This window comes from Pteropus medius, unplaced genomic scaffold (assembly GCF_902729225.1).
Source record: "Pteropus medius unplaced genomic scaffold, Ma_sr-lr_union100, whole genome shotgun sequence".
NCBI lineage: Eukaryota > Metazoa > Chordata > Mammalia > Chiroptera > Pteropodidae > Pteropus > Pteropus medius.
Genome location: NW_024349798.1, coordinates 10,198,585 through 10,219,201, shown reverse-complemented (window position 1 = coordinate 10,219,201; position 20,617 = coordinate 10,198,585). Strand labels below are relative to the sequence as shown.

The 20,617-nt window shown below is 41.2% G+C and overlaps 1 protein-coding gene across 1 annotated transcript in view; it reads left to right on the top strand.

Annotated features, from left to right (window-relative positions):
* Nucleotides 1-20,617, top strand: part of GRIN2A (glutamate ionotropic receptor NMDA type subunit 2A) — a 345,539-nt gene that overhangs the window by 225,412 nt on the left and 99,510 nt on the right. Inside the window, exon 5 of the mRNA XM_039885317.1 lies at nucleotides 15,327-15,441. Within this exon, the coding sequence (XP_039741251.1) occupies nucleotides 15,327-15,441 (115 nt within the window). The remainder of the gene's footprint in view (nucleotides 1-15,326; nucleotides 15,442-20,617) is intronic.

The following is a 20,617-nucleotide window of genomic DNA, read 5'->3' as shown; positions in this document are numbered from 1 at the left end:
GGGCTCAGTAGCCACAGGTGATGAGCGACTACCGTATTGGACATCATAGATATCAGCCGCCATATTGGACTTCACAAATATATTACATTTCCATCCTTGCGGAAGGGTCCATAGGGCAGTGCTGTCCAGAACCGGCTTTCATTCTTCCCGTTGCACCGAGGCAGTGCCCCATTTCCCAGTCCCGTGCTTAGGTCATCCTCTCAGGCAGCATCCTCACTTCCCACCGCTCGTTCCTGGCTGACCGTTCATCTCCCAGCCGGCTCTGAAACTGACCTACTTTTCCAATGTCACCACGGAGGGCAGAGTGCCAGACCACAGCGTGGGCCCTCCTCTCTCTGCTCCCCTTCCTGCTTACTGCTCGGCCAGCTCTGGACTCACTCCATCTTGTCACTCTCTCTCTCTCATCCCACCGATGAGGATCTCCTCCCACGGAGCCCTTTCCAGCTTTCCTGGAGGGCCCTGCTCCGCTTCAGTCTCCATTTTGTGTTGTTATTCAAGTGTGACAAAATATCACCCCTCCTTTTCCCCCACTTTTCTTTCCAGTCTCTTATTTGTCTGTCTTTCTCTTCCTGCCCCAGGCGTTTCCTTCTCTTTAACTGCTTTTCTCCTTTCCACTCTTCGTTTTCTCTTTTTCTTCTTCCTACTCTCCTCACAATTATTTTCCTGTCGTTGTAAAATCAACTCTTTAAAGCGATTTGAAAAAAACAAACAAGAAGAGGAACTACAGAAAATAAAAAGCTATATTCTTTCTGTCTTTTATACAAAGAAAAAAACCCAAACCCTCCTGATCTAGCAGTTCTTCTTTGCTCTTTAGGAGGTAAATACATCATTTTCTTCCCCAACAAGAAATAACCTAGCAGTTATGGACAAAGGTATGAGTATCAGGGCAGTGATGGGGATTGCAAAATGGAGTCTTCCGGGGCACACATTTCCACACCAGAAATCCGTGGCAGGATGTGAAACATTATTACTGCTGAATTTACACGGGGCTGTCAAGTTTCATTATGACACCGCACAGCATTTAGACTGCTATTTAGGCCAGGACATATTTAACTCTGTCCTGATGGTCTTGAGGTGTCATCCAGCACACTGGAACATTCTCCACACTGCTGAGGACTCCAGCTTGGGCCAGATGAAAATCTGCTTCTGTTCTTTCAGCAAATGGTCACCGATCACCTACCATATGTTGGACACTGTGCTCTGGGTGCGGGGCACGTGGCAATAGCTCAGACATGGTCCCTATTCCTCAGGGGATTACCCTCCAGCAAAGGAGATGATGATGATGATGATGATGATGATGATGATGATGATGATGGTGGTGGTGATGGTGGTGATGATGATGATGATGGTGATAATGGTGATAATGGTGGTGGTGGTGGTTGTGATCGGCAGCAGCGACGTGTGTGTGTGTGTGTGTGTATGTGTGTGTGTGAGAAAAACTCTGGAATAACAAGGTGGAGCAGGAGATGCAGAGGAAGTGATGGGGATTCCAGGGAGGGAGTGGAGACTGGATGCTCAGTGAGCGTTTGGGAAGAGCTGAGCTCTGTGCTCCATTTTAGAAGGGCTGAATATATCAATATTTAGGGGAGAAAAGTCTTGCTATTAATTGAGGCTTTGGTGATTTTAAGTGATAGAAAACCAATTTTCATTATCTTAAGCACAGACAAAACAAAAACAAAAGAATTTATTGGTCCACGTAACTGGAAAGGTTGGGGGGCACTTGTTTTCTGGCATATCTAGATCCAGGCTCAAATGATGTCTTTTCTCCCTTCTCTCCCTCTCCCTCTCCTCTCCTCCCTCTCTCTCTCATTTCTCCCCCATCATGGCTCATTGTCCCCACCCCACCCCACAAAATGAGGAAGAGCATCATCTAAAATAGGTGTGATGTGGATTCACATACTCTCCTTATGTCAAGAGAGATAGTTATCCTCCCTAGCTGCGAGAGAACATTCCTAGAAAAGGAAACTGATTGGATGAGCTTGAGTCATGTGCCCATCCCTGAGCCCATCACTGTGGCCAGGGGTACTACTATTGGCCAGGAAGGGGAAGATCTATTTTCAGGGAGTAGCTGGAAATAGCTATTACTGCTTTCCCAGTGGGAAAAATTGTAGGAACAAAAGCCAAGAAGTGGGAAACCATAAGGCTTTAGCAGGACAGCATGAGATGCCTGGATTTGCTCCAATACAGGGTACATAGAGAACAGTTTTAAGAAGTAAGGTTGGAAGTTAAAGTTGGCTAATAAGCATGGATTTTATCTCTGGCGATAGTCATTGCAGGCTTTTGAGCAGAGTTGTACATAATCAGAACTAAGGTTTAGGATTATATATCTGGCAGGCGGGCTTATTAATATGAGTATGATACAGGAAATCTGGAAACCAGGCAAGTCGTTATAACAGTTCAGGTAGGAGCAAAGTGAGTACTACTTAAGATATTTTGGTAGTAAGTAACAAGAATTAACTCTGACTCGCTTAATTTAAACAAAAGGAAGTAGTGAAGAAGGAACAACAGAACATATATTGGGACTTTACTAGAGTATCTTAAAAAATAATGAAAGTTGAGCAGCCAAGGCTTGGGAAGGTCACAAGGCAAGAATTGATGGAGGGAAGTTACTATCCTCTCGATCCAGATCCAGCCATTCCTGGTCTTCATCTCACTTTTCAAGTTTCGGATTCTCAGGAAAGAGAATCCAATGGATCCAGCTTGGAACACATGCTCCCCATTCTATCAGATCTGTTTTGTTGTTTTTTTTTTATGGCCAGGGGTCAGCACGGGTGTTCAGGTATGCATGGGAAAGGCCTTTTCCAAAGAAGAGGGTTTCTCGTATGTCAATAAGCCACCCTATGAGGGATGCACCCTATGAGGAGTTTTTGCTATAGAAAGGAACACGAATATAGAACAGAGTTCAGATCACTGCTCAGCAGATGTGTTTTATTTCATTTCAAATACTAAATTTTTAAAATTTTTAAATGAATTTGAATGCCTCTGGATGGGATTTTCACCACTCTCTGTAATCTTGCATCTGGCCCATTTTACTCATTGAGGTTTCCTGCTCTGTCCTATAAAGCATGAGAGTTCATGATTCCTTTTGACAGCTCGACTTGGTGTTTGCACTGAAGAAAAGCAAGTAGAAATGGAGTAATGTGAGAGTAACCAGTATTCTTATAGGTTAGTTTTCCCTGCTAATGTTCCTATAGCATTAGGCACTTTAGTTGCAAATACGTTAGCATTTATTATAAGTATTTTATTATTGTAATTCTTTCCTAATAATAATTATTTGTTTCCCCTAACTTGCAGTGACTTTGAGGAAAGGACCACAAGTTTTTTACTACATGTTGCGGGCATATAGTAGGTACTCAGTTAATATTTGTTTGAATTGATGTTTGCTAAGAAATGGATTTGAAGCCTTTCTATAGATGTGCTTTTGAGGTATTGCTTAGTGAGCCAAACTCTTAATTTATGGTCCTGATTTTACACTGAATGTTTCATGCCCCAGGAAACTCCTCAGTTCTGGAAATATATTTATTGTAGGCCTTCATCTAACTCTTAGCACTACCACCAAGAAACTTCTCAATAATATTGTGTGGTTGCTGTGGACCGAATGTGTCCCCTCCCACCCCTAAATTTATATGTTGAAACTCTAATCCCCAATGTGATGTTATTTGGAGGTGGGGCCTTTGGAAAGTAATTAGAGTCATACGAGGTCGTGAGGGTAGGGCCCTCATGATGGGATTAGTGCCCTTATAAAAAGAAGAAGAGACATTAGATCTGTCTCTTTCTGCTGTATGAGAACACAACAAGAAGATGACTATCTATTAATCAGGAAGTGGGCTTTCACCAGAACTCTTGGACTTCCAGCCTCCAGAACTGTGAGAGACACGCTTGTTGTTTAAGCCACCCGGTCTGCGGTTATTGGTTATAGCAGCCAGAGCAGACCTAACACAGTGGTGTTTCCCCATTAACACAGGAGTGAGCTGAATCTCAGAGAACTTGGGTGCTTCGCTTAAGGGTACAATGCCAATGACGGTGGATTTAAAACTCAGCTCCACTTTGTCCATTTCTAAATCTGCTCTTCTCTCTACCCGACAATGGTCCCGGAGTTCAAAGTACTGGTGTAGGAACTCCTGTCCTCAAGGAGTTTATAACGTAGCAGAGGTGATAGACTCATGCAGATATGAATAACGCAAGTCCAGGAGTCTCACTTTGAGCATATTCATCAAAGGTTTGTGTTCAATTTTTACAGTTCTGGCTGATGGTAGTATCAGATTTTATTAGGGTTCTTTAGAGAAACAGAACTAATTAGATAGATAGATAGATAGATAGATAGGTAGATAGATAGATAGATAGATGATAGATAGATAGATGATAGATGATAGATAGATTAGATAGATAGATAGATAGATAGATAGATAGATAGATAGATAGATAGAGATTTGTTAGGAGGGGTTGGCTCACATTATTATGGAGGCTGAGAAGTCCCATGATCTGCCATCTGTAAGTGAGGCCCACAGAAGCTGGGCCTCATTATAGCTCCAGTCCAAACCTGAAGGCCTGAGAACCAGGGGAGCCAATGGTGTAAGTCCTCGTCCAAGGCCGAGAACCAGAAACACTGATGTCCAAGGGCAGGAGCAAATGGACATCTGAGGTCAAGCAGAGAGAACAAATTCCCTTAGCTCTACCTTTTTTGCTCTTTTTGGACTCTCAACAGATTGGGTGGTGTTCACCCACACTGATAAGGGTGATGCTCTTTACTCTGTCTGCCCATTCAAACGCTCATCTCTTGCGGAGATGTTCTCACTGACACACCTGTAAATGTTTAAACTGCTTTCTGGGCATCCTGGAGCCTAGTCACATAAAATAATCAGCACAAGGGTCTTCGGGAAGAGGTGTCTTTGTAAAATTTACTCCCAAGCGGTTGGGGCTACACATAAATAATGAAGGTACACTCTAAGAGTAGAGCATACCACATCAAAAATAGGGGTTGTGAGTTGAGAGAGGACATATCTGATTTGGAGGAATCAGGCAAGACTTTGCGGGGAGGTTTCCAGATGATCATGAAGAGTAGCCATGATGTGGGGAATGAAAGGAATTATAGCTACGAAAATACTGCAGACAAAGACTTGCGGCCTGGCTCATCCTCACTACCCAGTCCTGTGTTTGATGTTAAGTGGGAAAAACACGGTCCTGAGGTGAAGGTGAATGCACTGCTTTTCGAACCAAGTCAACAAATGTTGAGCACGCTGCGCCCGACTGCATGATGCTAGATAAACATGAATGACTGAAGCCAAGACCTGATCTTTGCTTCGGGTGAGACCAAATGTGTCAATGTGAAATCCTTAGCTGTAGAGGATGATGTATTGCTGAGGGCTATAGCATGAGATGTGGATTAAAAAGAACTAAGAAAATGCAAGATTATCAGGAAAGGCCACATGGAAGACATGGAGCTTGAAATTAGCCCTGCCAAATGTGTATATATATATATATATATATATATATATATATATATATATATATATATATATATTTGGGTTTAGATTGAGTTTAGATTAAAGATGAGAAGGAGGGAAGGCATTTTGGGTGAGAGGAACAGCATATATTAGGAGACGTGGGTAGGATTAAATATATATTTTGGGGCAGGGGGGCGTGGAATCTGGAGATAGGATCAAATATTGCTGGAAGGAAACAAAGGAACATGTGTACCACGCCCATGATTTTCAGAGAAGGTTAACTGAGGTGTTGAGAGACTCAATGGGAGCTGGTACAGCTTAATTCAAAGGCTTCGGAATCCATTTTTATTCAAATTGTCATTCTACCATAGGATTAATTTTGTTTTAAAGTGACAGAAAGCCCAAAACATAAAAGTGGCTTAAACAAGATATGCATTAAATTCTCTTTCCTGAAAACGAAGTCCAAAGATAGCCCAGGGCTTACATGATGATCCATGGTGTCAGGGACCCAAGCTGCTTTTCTGCCTTGTGGCTCTGCCACCCTCAGCCAGAGGCCTCTACCTCATAGCCCAATAGGGCTGCTGGTGTTCCAGTCATCATGTCTGCCGCATTGCAGCCAGCAGGAAGGAGGAAGGAGCAGAGAAAGGCTCATCCTCTTCCCATAAGATACTTTCTATAAGTTATACATGTTATATCTTCTCTCTTCTGTTGGCCAGAACACAGTCACATGGCCATGCCTAGCTGGGAGGCTGGGAGATGTAAACTTTATCATAGAAGGCCATGTGTCACAAAATGGGAGTTTCCGTTACTAAGGCAGAAGAGGAGAGAGGACATTGATGGACAACCACAAGTGTCTGTTATCCCGTGTAGCCTTTGGCACCATCATGAAATCCTCTGAGCCTCTGCCCTGTGTATGTAGAGTGGGTAAATCCACACTTAGTTCTTCAGTGAAAATTCAGGTAATATATGGAACGTATCTGCTACAACAGTTAACGCATATTAGGTGCCATGTACATTTTAGTCCCTTTCTTTAAGTGATTGTTATTACATACCCAGAGGGGCAGGACAAGGTCCTGGGTCTCCTGATTTGAACACCAGGATTCTTCCTGTGCAGCAGCCTGGAGGAATGAGTTTCTTAATTGTTTTCTGGCCTGTTTATTTAATTGACTGATAATTCTACTGATATAAGCAGTAGAATTTTTTTTCCAAATGATAATTTAAAAGGAAGTACAGTATATATTGAGAATTCAAGCAGAGAGAATCCTAGAAGCCCAGGAGACTTTACCTGCAGCTTCTCCTCTGCCTTGGAGTTACGTCCTCAGATCCCCAGTGATCCACTAAGCACAGGTGGACGCTCACCTGACAGATGGATGCTCACCTGACAGATGGATAACGTTGGGCTCATTGGCAGAGGGCAATACAATGTGACAGAGAGCTGAAACTTTTCGTTCCCTCAGTTAGCATGTAATGAGCAGCTCCTCTTTGCCAGCCACCGCTCCAGGTTCTGCAAGGAGGATACAGCTGAGAACAAAATAAACAACTCCCCTGCTCTCATGGGGGCTATAGTCCAGTATGGGGGTATCCAGAAATTCTTAGATAAAATCACATCTTGAATTGATCCATGTCATCTCATTCTGTGCGTTTTGGGGGCAGGGGTGGGAGGTAGCATCCATGTACAGCTCCCTGTTTGAGATCCCGGATAGTTTGGCAGCATAGATGCAGGCGATCAAGTGAGCTCACAGAAAGTGCTTTTTAAGTTATCTACTTTTTTTGGCTCTCTTGGAAGAGATGCTCATTGCAAGGCTGGTTCCATTGATCTCTGCGCCAGCCAGTTCCAAATGGTTAGATGAGGCAGACCCATTAGAGGCGAATAGTGATACATTTAGTGCTATTTTGATGGTGTTACAAAATACTAACCAGAACTTCAAGAATTTCCAGATCTCCGTCCAGGTTCCTCTAAGAGCCACACGTACAAGGAACAAGAGCAGAATGGGATTCTGAGAACCATTTTATTAATGGACACTCAGGCTTCCAATAACCATTTTATTAATGGATACTCAAGCTCCAATAAAGTACAATTAGGACATGCATCTTAGATCCTACTCTATATGTCCTGCTCCCAATGTAAACCTGTTGGCCAAATGGTTCAGGTATTGTGTCTGGCAGGGGAGGAGGTAGGAGGGAGAATGGTCATATTTACAGAGTAAACTTTGCCTTAAGTTACTGTAAGTTTTAGACTCAGAGGTTGTATTACAGCATGCAAGGATGTCTCCAAAAAGTCACCTTTGGCTCAGAAGTGCTCACCAAATAGAGATGGGGCTCCCAGGAGACATGAAGGGCAGGCTAGCACCGAGGCATCACCTTGCACTGTAGCCTGGTCTGGGGGCTCTGAGCAATCTGATTAGCCCCTCCTCTTTCCCTGGGGTAGGGACCTAGGGGGGCCCATTGTCTCTCTTGGGCAACTGGAATTAGCAGCTAAAATGATCCTGCAACGTCTAAAAGAAAGCCCTTTATTCCCAAAATTTAGGAAAAAAGATAATTATGTAAAACCATGGCAACTACTGCTACCATCATTTTTTATGTGCCAAGCACTATACTGGCCACATTACATGCTTTATCTCATTTAATTTCATCCAATTTCATCCCTGTAATTACACAACGATGGGGCTATTATAACCTCCATTTTACAGAATAGGGAACAGAATACTCTGAGAATTTAGGGTGCTCACCAGAGATTGAAAGCCACAGACCTACATTCTAACCTAGGCTCTCTGACTCCAAAACCAAGCAGTTGTCTTGCAGAATTGCCTCTCTGAAGTTGTTTGCCTCTCAGGAAATTAGCATTAAATTAGTGAGATCCTAGAGGCCCTCGTCTGCTCATGCATTTATTCCGCAAAGACTTTTTAAGCTCTTACTACAGGACACACACTCTTCTAGGTGTTTTAGAATCACAGTAATCAAAACAGACAAAGATTCCTGCTTTTATGGAGCTTACCATCTCCTGTTCCATTTTTTTTTTTTAATTCAGTATTGCTCAGCCAAGACAATTAACATTATTTTTTTAATTGGCCACAATAAAATTTGAGTCGAAAGAGGAAATACTCCCCTCTTTCTTTTAACCCAGTTTTTTTTTTTTTCTTTATGCCGCAGTTTCTGAGCCCGTTTCGGATGATGCTGGGCTCAAATATGCAGGTCTGTGTGTTGGAGCGATTACATTTCTGTCCCGACATTTACATCTCAGCCCTGTGGTCATGCCTTTGGTACTTGTTCATAGGAAATGGGAAACCATCAATAAGTATAAGAAATTGAGCCCTGGGCAGAGAGGAAAGTGCATTTATTCAGAAACTTGCAGTGAAAGGCTATGTGTTTGGGGAAGGGGCAGTGCAGGAATTGAAAACTGGTGACAGCGTCATGACTCTGCTTTAAAGAAAGAAGAGGGTTCGTACCCATATGAGAATGAAGACGACAGGGTGCGAAGGATCTCGAACCGCCAAGAAAACTGGGAAGAGCAAAACCGTTTAAAGAAAAAAAAAAAAAATGAGTGTCTTGAGAACTTAAAGAGGTTAAGAAAACAGTGACTCTGTTTAGAAAAACATGTAAATTAAATGACAAAGGAAAAATGGTGACACCCAAAGCAGTCTGAAGAGGTATTTAAGGGATAGTGTGATTTGGGCAAAGGCCTGAGAAATGTGAGAAACGGCAAAGCAGATGGAAAATTAACTTAAAATCGAGGAACACTAAACGGGTTATGGTGGCATTTATGAAACAGTAAGAGAATTAAAGTCTGAAGGGAAATGAGGTGTAATAAATATGCCTAGAGAACGTTTCAGATAATCAGATTTGGGATGTTAAAGGAGACTTAACCAATGTAAGGCTGCAGAGAGAAGATAGGAATCTGGGGGTATGAGACATTTTGAGTAAGGTTAAAAGAGCTCATGACGCCCAAATGTGGTTGGCTTTTGACAAAAGGACAGAGGGACTCTCGAAACGAATAGACCGAACCAGCAGTGATAAGTGTGGCTTTAAAAAGACCAGACTGCATTTAGGGTAGAGTGTGAGAAAATACGACAGGGTGGAAAAGTAGTAAAAAAAAATACAGAGTGGAAAAGTAGTAAAAAAACGCATGGAAAATTTACGTAAATGCGAACCGCTATTTACTTGGAAGACTAGGCGTTATGCTGGACCTTTTATGTGCACTATAGCTAATCCTGCTCCAAAACCTAGGAGTTAGGTCTCTGTTAGGTTAAACTACATGAAACAGCCATGGCTAGGTCATAGGGTTTAACCTGATCCAGTTTTACGAAAAAGAAAATAGAAGCTGAGAGAATTTTAAATACACTGCCCAAGATGACACAGCTGGGGAGCAGCAGAGGCAGGCTTTGATCCTGGTTCTGTCATCCACAGTGTAGAAATAGCAGTTCATTCTTTATTTGTTCTGCACATTTTATTCAGCACCAGCTATGTGCCAAGCACTCTATTAGCACTAGAAATAAAATACCAACCAGGACAGAAGCGGTCGTTGCCTTCATGATGCGTACTGTCTCCTGGTTAAAAAAGCTCAACAAAGACAGTCAAGAATGGCTGTCCAATCGAAATATAGCATGAGCCACGTGTCATCTTAAATTTTCTGGCAGCATTAAACAAGTAGAAAGAAGCAGATGAAATTAATTTTAATAACACATTTTATCACACCCCACGTGTCTAAAATATTTCAACGTGAAATCAACAAAGTTGTTCACGAGCTCCTTTACACTATTTTTCAATACAAAGTCTTCCAAATCTAGTGTGTACTGTGTCCTTAGATCACATGTCCATTTAGACTATGTTTCAAGCGCTTAATAGCCTCCTGCAGCTGGTGGCCACCAAATTAGACAGTACAGGTTTAGTAAGAATGTGAACATGCTGGCCCAAATTTTGCAGTCATAATGATATAGGAAAAATGGCCTACCTGTTTTTCACTGTTATTTCTGATCCCCACAGACAACATCATGGGGCACAAAATACAAACAGTAATGTTTCTTTCACTTGAACTTTAGCTTCATATACCTAAGACTAGATACCAAAGGAAACTTGTATATATGCCATATACGTTTACATGTTTTTCTGGTTTAGTGTGGTATATATCACTGACAATAAAAACAAACAAACAAACAAACAAACCACTTGACATTTTACCGTCCATAGATGATGATAATACAGAAGCGAACCCCTCTGTGATCCATTAGAGCCCACCCCCCTTCTACGTTTTTCTGGCAGACTCTCATATATTGATTGCTCCTGATGGAAATATTGAAAATGTAATTTGAAGCTTAACAGCAGCCAGAATTTCTGATATTTTATCTGGTCACTACATGTTTATAATCAATTTTTGAGAGACAAAACAGTGGTAAGATTTTACTGTTTAATACAAGTGCCCAGCAGGTGTTAATGAGGGGCAGGCAGCGGGGTATATAATGATATTTCCCTGGGTAAAGAATTTTGCTGTGGAGCAAGTTGAATGGGAAGAAAGCCCAAGGAAATATGGATTATCCTTCTTAAAAATTGGATGGGGGAACTGAAGGTAATAGGTACTTGCTCTCTGCCAATTTCATAATGAAATTATCATTCAGCAAAAATTTGTTAGAGTTTTTTTTTCCTCCCAAAGGACTGAAGACTCTTCATAGAAAAAAAAAAAAGAAAAGAAAAAAGACAATATTAGTATTGAGTATATGGATTCATTGGTCCGGAATATTGAAAAGAACACAGAAAAATCTGGAGCATGAGAATTTCCATATAATTGTTTCTGTAAAATCTGAAGAGGAGTGATTGCATCTAAATAATCACCCTGCTAATTCCATCTAATTTCACTACAAAATGGGAGAAAAGAGAATGAGCAGAGGAACTGGAGATGGTGAATTTAAAGAGGAAGAAGATTTAAGTAAATTCAACTGGCAAAACAAAAAGGGGCCTGGTATCTCACTAGCTCCTTGATTAAAATGGTGACTGTGACTTTCAGTTCATACAACAGCTCTCCCTGGGGCCATGTATCTGTCAATCCCCAAACATTTGTCCACAGGCCTGTCTCTTCCAAACAGATAACAAACCGAATATTTCCAACCTCTTGATAATTGACTAGATTTAACCTAAACTCTGTTCACCCCAAATTGTATAATCAAAACCCGGCTTGAGAGCTTATTGGATTCAATTCAAAAAAAAAAAGAAAAAAATCAATGAGTCAGCCGACTTAGCTGTGCATTTGGGCAACAGCTATGGAGCAACTCGATAACAGGTAAAGGCCACTGGTGGTCTTTGTCTGCATTCTTTGTGTTGAAATTCCGTGAACGGGGTTCTATCACATTTCATGGTTATATGCTTTGAGCTTTGTTGTTTCCTCTGTCCAGTGCATCTCCTCTCTTTCCCCTTGCTGTTCACCTGGCCAACCCCTTCCACTTCCTTCCCAGCGTGACCCAAGCATCTTCTGCTGTGTTTGATTCCTGCCCTGCCTCCACACTACAATTGGCCACTATATTCGTTATGCTCTTCACCAATCCATGTAGTACGTATCTCTGATTTTACACTTACTGTTCTTTATTGCAGTTATTTATTGCAAAAATATGTTTGCTTGTTTTTTATTTTATTTTCCTAGCACAGTTCCTGGCACAGGGCATGACACATAGTAGGTACTCAGACATGTCTGTTGGATGGGTGGATGGATGAATATATTGACAGATGGATCAATGGATAGATGAATGGATGGCAGGCACTTCTGGTGATGATCTGTCAATACACTCAACCGCCACACATTAACTCCGCCCCTACAGTGTGCCAGACAGCGTGATAGAGCTAAAAACAACCATGGGGAACGAAACTGAAAAGTCAGCCCGAAAGATAAAACAGCTTAATTTAAACCCCAATTAGTTACTTTGAAAGCTGATTGATAATGAGGAATTTGACTGAAATATAATCTTCTAAACCCCCAACCCATGCAGATGTCTTCTCAAGAGTCTCAATAGGGAATGTGAAGTAGAACACTCCTTAGGCGTGCCTGTCTGGACTGTGTCTATTTAGTTCACCAAACACGAGCCAGGAAGCATCAAAGGAAAGAAGGAACAGGGCAAAAAAACAGAAAACAAAAAGCGGCTTCAGTCGTCCAGACAGGCCTGTCTTTTAGCCATAAACAGAAGTGTCAAAGTCCTCTTCCGGTGCAGAGACTCGTTTTTATCTCTGCTTCTACAGGCAGCAAATCTGAGTGCATCACTCCTCTACCTAAAACCTTTCATGGATCATCATGGCCTCTGAACAAAATCCAGATCCTTTAGGGTGTCACTCAAGGTCCTTTGTGAGGTGTGGCTTCAGGGATCTCCAGGTGAATCCCACTGCCCATCAGCCTCACTAAGCTATTTCCTCCTTCCTCCAGCCTGTGCCATTTCCTTTGCTGACTCTTCTTTACTTAAAATCATTCCTCTACTCAGAATCCTTTGCTCCCACCTCTCCTCAACCCCTCACTTTTTAAGATTCCCCAGGAAGTCCTCCTTAAATCCCTTAGGTTGAGTTAGGGGCCCTTCCTCTGCGTTCTCACGACTTCTCACGCCTCCTGTCTGTCGATGCACAAGCAACAAAAATACTAGCGCTGTCGTCATTGACATGTTTATGTCACTATGCGGGTAAGAGGGCAGACAGGCATTGTGCTTTTTATTTCTGTATCCATAGGACTCACCATATGGCCTGGCACGTGATAGGTATTCAATAAGTAGTTGTTGAATCAATCAATTACCTCGCTAGGAAGCGATCTGAGCTGACTCAAATATACCAAATAGAACAGCGATTACTCTTCGCTTCATCTAGAATAGCAGTGTTATATTTCTATTTTTTAACAAACAATATTTTTGTTAAACAGTTCTTGCATAAAATTTGATGACTATGAAAACACATAAAAGAAAATAAAAAGCACCTGTAATCCTTCCATGCATAGACAGGCCCTCGTTTATCCTCTTTTCTGCTCGCAAACCCTGTCTTTATCCTCTTTTCTGCTTGTTTAACATTAAATAGTGTGTATTTTCTCCATGCCATTAACTTGTCTTCAAAAACATGATTTTTAATGACCCAACCAGTGCATCGAACAGTGGACACACAATAATCGTTCTTTGACTTTACCCCAGTTCCTCGATCTTGTCGATGGAGACCAGATCCTCCCCACACACAAGGTCGTCGGGTCTTCTGCCCTGTGGCGGCCCAGGGGTGGGCATGTGACCAGTTAGGCCAATCTCCCTCTTTGAAATTTTTTTGTAGTCTAGTCTTAATATTTTACTTCTTCAACTGCTTTTCATGTTAAAGGAATATAAAGCAAAAAAATGATATGGCTTCAAGATAACCTGTCTTTCTGGGGAGGTCTTTGAATGCTTCAGTCCAACATGCTATGTTTACTGAGCCTCTGCTTGGTGGTGTGTTTTCCTGGAAGTCTTAAACATCACATTTTCCTCAAGCTGTAAAGAGCTGCGGACCCCTGGGGATTCTCCCCCACCCCCCAAATCCTGAGAGTAAAGCTCTGCCTTGCCTCCCCATCTGAGTCCAGCCCAACTATAGGCAAGGTGGCTTTGAGAATCGGTGGAGATAAGAGTATATTATAAGACAGACAGATGTCAGCTGTGGTGAAAACACCTAAGGCCAAAAGTTGACTGTATGGATGTGATACAAGGCAGGCACCGAGCTGTCATCCCTGATACTGCTCTCCCTCACCTTCACATCCGATCCAGCACGAAATACTCGCCAAATGTTTCTCCTCTTGGCCTTATTTGTTGCTGCCCCTACTCTTCCTTTTCTTCCTTCTGTTCTTCTTTTGAGAAGAAAGCATGACAGGACCAAAGCCAACATTATCCCTCATCTGGACAATGAGAGCCCAGTAACTAACCCCTTTTATCCACTCTGGTTCCGATTCTCTACATGGCCTTCCAGTCACGTTATACAAGAAAAGTCTGATTACATCACCTCCTTAATCAAAACCTTCAACGGCTTCCATTATGTTTTTAAAAACAAAACTCCTTCACATGGCCTGGAAAGCTTTGCACTGTGTGCTCCTGTTCACGTCTCAGCCACACCACATCCTGCATCCCTGTTTCTCTCTGCTTCATCCTCACTGGCGTGCAGTCAGGCCCTCACATGTACTGCCACGGGGCTTTCGCTCATGCTGCCCCCTCAGCCTAGAGCATCATGCTTATGTCTTTTCTTACCTAGTTAATGCTGACTTATCCTTCAGGACAAGCTGCACTTTCTTACAGAAGTTTTGCCTGACCCGTTTCATTCTCACCTAGCACACTGACCTCTCTATTGTAGCACTTGTCATAGATCTGTAATTAATCAATTAATGCCTATACTTTCCCTTGGACTATCATGTTTGTTTCCTTATTTATCCCCAACTAACTAGCTGAGACCTGGCATGCAGCAAATGTTTAATAAATATTAGTCGAATGAATAATAAATGGATGGGAAATCATTTCTTTGAAGTTCTACATCATGTGATTTATGAGCAAGCAGTTTCCTTTAGGGAAGCTTGTTAAACATAAGAGAACATGCTTTCAGATTCTTCTGTAAGAAGATCATTTGAACAAAGGTCTGTTATCTGGCAATACACGAAGTTCCATCCCATGTGCCAATTACAGTCAATTACTAAATTCCTGTACAAATTGAGGTTTCTGAGAGTGAGTACAGGCTTATAGAAAAGAGTGCCAGGTCAATTAGCAGTACCTACATGGGTACTAACCCTGGCACAGACAGAGGCTGCTTGAGATGGCTGATGGCATTGTAACTTTTTCAGTTTTATACCGATGGTGGCATCCATTCATTTAACTAACACCATTTTAATTCTTCTCTTAAAAAAACCTTGTCTTTCTCTCTTCCTCTCTCTAGATTTATGGTCAATGTGACATGGGATGGCAAAGACCTGTCCTTCACTGAGGAAGGCTATCAAGTACACCCCAGGCTGGTGGTGATCGTGCTGAACAAGGACCGAGAATGGGAAAAGGTGAGTGTCCTGCTGTGTGTGCTGACCACGGGGAGGGGGCCAAAGCATGGGCCACACACAGGCTCGAATTACTCCTTTCTCAAAACATTTCCCATTGAGCTGCTCCAGATCCCATCCCCCAGCCAGGCGCAGACCTTTCTTGGAACAAGGCAGACAGATATTAGGAGGTGCAATTGGAATGCTTTCTCCGGGTGAACTGTGGCGATTGTGTGTTGTTCTCAGTGCTGGGTTCTCAGGTCTCAGGAGGAAGGGTCCTTGAAGGACTCAGGCCAATTTAAAGACTGTCACATTTGTTCACATCGTTGCAGTAGCTAGTGCTGACTATGCTAGCAATGGTTACTCCAGTTCACCTAAACCTCATAATTGTGCATCATGTTTATACGCTTTGCCGTATGGATAAACCTTATATTTTCATTTACTTAGTATTTTACTTTAAATCAACCCATTTCCAAAATTTAAGTGTATCACTTCCGTAAAGCGTAGGTTGGAGAGGGAAATTATATTTCTTGTAAAGCACATTTTCTAGTACATATATATTAAGTATTAAAAATATGAAAAAATAACCATGTAGGAAAAAAATCATCTTGTGCACCGTACAGGCATGTCGTGGGTCAGAGGGAAGACTTCGCAGGGTTTTCAAATCATCCCGTGCGGAAATGACAAGAGCTGTCCCAGTCACACACTATCCTCCCCTATAATTCAACTCTCAAATTAGTTGTCACAATATCACATAAAGAGCAGAATGAAAGAGACCGCAAATGAAGCCTATATTGTTATCTTGTCTTTTTTTGACAAGCAACGCATGGCCTCCAAACTACTTCAGCAGCTTGAGATTTATCTTCACTTGGCACATCAGACAGAGGCCCGAGAAAGCCCGGGGGTAAGGAAATGCTGGGTGTCGTGTGGGAGCCATAGTGTAATTAACTAGGGTCAGAAGACAGTGCTGTGCAAACGGAAGCACTGACTTTGGCGGGGTGTGTGGGAGTCAACGACAGATTCCTAGAAGGGAAGATGAAGCTTTGGAAGGTTTCACAGGCTACATCCAACAGCTACAAAATACACACTTCTTCAAATGCACTTGGAAAATGCACCAAGTGGACTGCTCGTGGGACATAAAACAAGTGTCAATATCTTTAAAAGGATTGTAATAATGCACAATGCATTCTTTGACCACAGCAGCATTGAAATAAAAATTAATAACAAAAATGTATCAAGAAATGTATCAAATGTTTGGAAATTAAGCAGTATACTTCTGAATTACCTATGGGTGGCGAAGAACTCAGGAAGGTATTAGAAAATATTTTGAATGGAATGATACTGAAAATACAACATATTAAACAAAATTGGAAGAATAAGAGGGAAATTCGTAGCTCTAAATGCTTATAATAAAAAAAAGGAAAGTGTAAAGTCAGTGATTTACACTTCTACATTAAGAAGTTAGAAGAGCAAAAGTTAACCCAAATGAAGTAGAAGGAAGGAAATAAACGGAACAGTAAAAATCAACAAAGTAGTACACAATGTAGAGAGAAAAACCAACAAAGCCAAAAGCTAGTTCTTTGAAAAGATTAATAAAATTCATAATTCCTAGCAAGAGTGATCACACACCAAAAAGAAAACAAATCCTAATAACCAGTACTAAAAATGAAAGAGGGGATATCACCAGACATTACAGATCTTAGACATTAAAATTATTTTTGAAAATTATATAAAATTTATGGCAACAAATTCAACAATGTAGATAAAATGAGCAAATTTCTTGAAAAGCCACAATTTTCCAAAACTGACACACAAAAAAATGGACAATCTGAATAGTCCTAAATTTGCTAAGAAATTGAATTCATAACCGAAAACCTTGCCATTTAAAAAATAAGAAAAACTCCTGGCCTAAATGGCTTCGCCGTGAATTCTATTAGACATTTAAGAAAGAAATAATACCAGTCTACACAGTTTTTCAACATATTAGTAATCATAAACCAGCAATATATTAAAAAAGGCTAATACTTTGTGGATAAGTGATGTTTATCCTAAGAATACAAGATTGGTTTAATAAATCAATGTAATTTACCATATTAACATAATAAAGGAGAAAATTATATGGTCATTTCAATAGATGCATAAAAAGCATTTGACAAAATCCAGAATTCATTCATTATAAAGAAGGGAGATGTTTCAATTTGATAAAAGTTACCTATGAAAACCCTATAACTAACATCTTGTATAATGATGAAATAATGAAAATAGATCCATAAATATACATTCAAATCATTTTGTTGAATAATTAAGATAATGAGGGAAATGAAAGTCTTTTTAATAAATGGTGCTAGATCAACAGGATGTCCATAAAGAAAAATGGAAAAATAAACCTTGACCTCACACTATACACAATAAATAACTAAAATAAATTTCAGACTTAACTGTAAAAGCTAAAATTATAAAATTTGTAGAAGAAAGTATGGGAGGGCATTTTTGTGATCCGAGAAAGCAGAATGCAAAAGGCATGAAGCATACAGCAAAAATAATAAACTAGACTCCATGAAAATTTAAAACTTTAACCTGTATATAGACACTGTTATAAAATGAAAAACTCAAGCCACAAATTAGGAAAAAATATTTTAAAAACTACATAAAACAAAGGACTCATATTCAAAAAATATAAAGAACTTCTATGAGTCAATAATGAAAAGAGAAAAAACAGAAGTGGGAAATGACCTAAACATGAAACCATGTTTAACATGTTGTCATCAGTGAGATGCCCACTTTATAATGCCCACTTAATAATGGCTAAAACAGAAAAGAATGGCAAGTGTTAGAAGGATACTGAACATCTTATATATTGCTGATGGGAATGTAAACTTACAGCCACTGTTGAAAAGTGTTTGACAGCTTCTTATAAAGTTAAACATACAAAAACCTTAAGATCCAGCAATTCCACTCCTGGGTATCTACTGCAAAGAAACGTAAACATGTACCCAAAAAGTAATATTTGTATAAGAAGGTGCATTGCAACTTTATTTATAATAGCCGAACATCCAAAAGAACTCAAATGTCCATCAACGAGGAAATGGATAAATAAATTATGGTCCATTCATAAAATAGAATGCTGCTCATTAATAAGGAATGAACTAATAATTCCCACAACAGTGTGGATGAATTTCAAAAACTTCGTGCCGAACAAAAGAAGACAGACACAGAAGGTTAGACTGCATGGTTCCACTGAGGTGAAGTTCAAGAAGAGGCAAAACTAGCCCGTGGGGTTAGCTGTCAGAACAATGGCCGCCTTGTGGGGGAGGACCAGCAACGGGGGCGGCACAGTGTTCCCTATCCCGGACACTTGCCAAAACGCATCAGACTAACACATGAGATCAGTTTATTTTATTCTGTGTCATCTCACCTTAATTTAAAACAATTTTTGAAATGCTTCAAATTGACATACCCAGTAGAATTAACTACCAGTATTTACTGAATTTCATATTTAACTCCCAGACATGAATACTAACTATAACAATAATAACCATTGTCGCTATATTGAACACCTACTCTTATTTTTCCTTTAGCTGATACACCTAAGCACTGAGTGACAACTTCATTTCTTCATTCATTCAACAAGTATTTATTCAGTGCCTATGTGCCAGGTGCTATTCTTAGGGCTCGGAATCTATTAGTGAGCAAGAGAGACAAAAAAATAATAATTTCTGTACTCACGGAAGTTAGATTTTAGTGCGTGTGTAGGGCGGTGGGGTGTAGATTTTTGTGATACTTGAGAAAAGCATTGGATTCTAGTTAACTGTCCCTAGTTTTTACCTCCTCTTTCCCCTTTGGCATCCCCTGTGGCCCACCCTACCACCCCACCAGCATGCTAAGTGGGTTCCTTTATGCATCTGGGACTTGGACCACTTTTTAATTTATTTTTTTTTTGCCTGTAATGCTTTCCTGTATCTTCATCATCTTTTACTCATCCTTCAAGTTCTGGTTTGTTGTTGTTGTTTTCATCTTACATATCCAAAGCCAAAATGCAAGTTATTCATTTTTTTTCTTAATAGGAAGTAGAGAACTTGAGCCTCTCTGCCTATGTTGTTGAGTTGGGGTTATTTTTCAACCTTTTAAAGTTCCACAATCTGAGGATCACCTTTGGAGCTGTAGAATCATTCTCCTTGGTTGGATTTAACCAGTCTGAGTCTGGCCTGCCTCACACCTGTGGATTTTTTGTGCTGCTTTTGGACCTTGCCAGGGAGCCTGTTCACAGGGAGGCCACTAACAGCAGGTGATAACATTGCATAAACCAAGGCTGCCCTTGATACCCTCTATTACCAGATACAGAAAATACCCTTTTAAGATTTTGTGTGTCCTCTTTCAAATTCCTGTTGAAACGTAGTAATTTCCCAAAAAGGCAGCTTGGGGAATTGCTGCCGAGTTGAGCTTAGAATGCATAAACGCTTCCTATAGTGAGTCTATTCTCTTGGCACTCAGGGGATCCAGTGTTTCAGAAATAACTCCTTGTGCTTCTGTCTCGAAGAAAGAGGAAGCCAGTGGAGCAGGTAAATACCAGTCATGTTATCCTAAAACCAGCCCCCTGAGCAGCACGCACTGGTATAGCAGGTCAGCAGAGGGGAAGGCCTGCAGAAGAGGGGAGCTGTTGTTCTGGGACTCAGAGGCGATTTCTTTTCATCTCTGAGGTCACCCAGTGGCGTCACTGGAAGCAGCAGCCTGTAATGAGGTGTCTTACAAAATACGACAAGCCCTTAGAGGGGCATTTGCTTCCTGCCGGGACTGTGTATGTGGTTGGTGTGGATTATTCCAGTGCTATGCACAGTGCCTGCCTGTGTTCAGCAGACACAGAACTCAGTTTTCGGCAGGCTTTCTCGTGCAAATCAGGGCTTCTAGACATTTTGCTTCTTCTTTTCTTCAGTGATTTAGCTCTGCCTTGGAGCTTGGTGGGTCCACGTCTTCCCAGAGATGCTGGAAAAGAATACCCTGGATGCAAGCCAATTGGTAGCCAAGGCCAGTAAAAATAATACCCGCTGCGTACCATCTCTATGGCCAGCATTCCAGCAGGCACCAGGGCGGCTGCAAGGATGAGTAGGAAACTATCCCTCTTTTTAAGTAGCTCCTAATTGGGCCATCTCTAGGGAGAGAGGGTGAATTTGACGGACTTGGTCAGTTGGAGAAGTCGTCATGA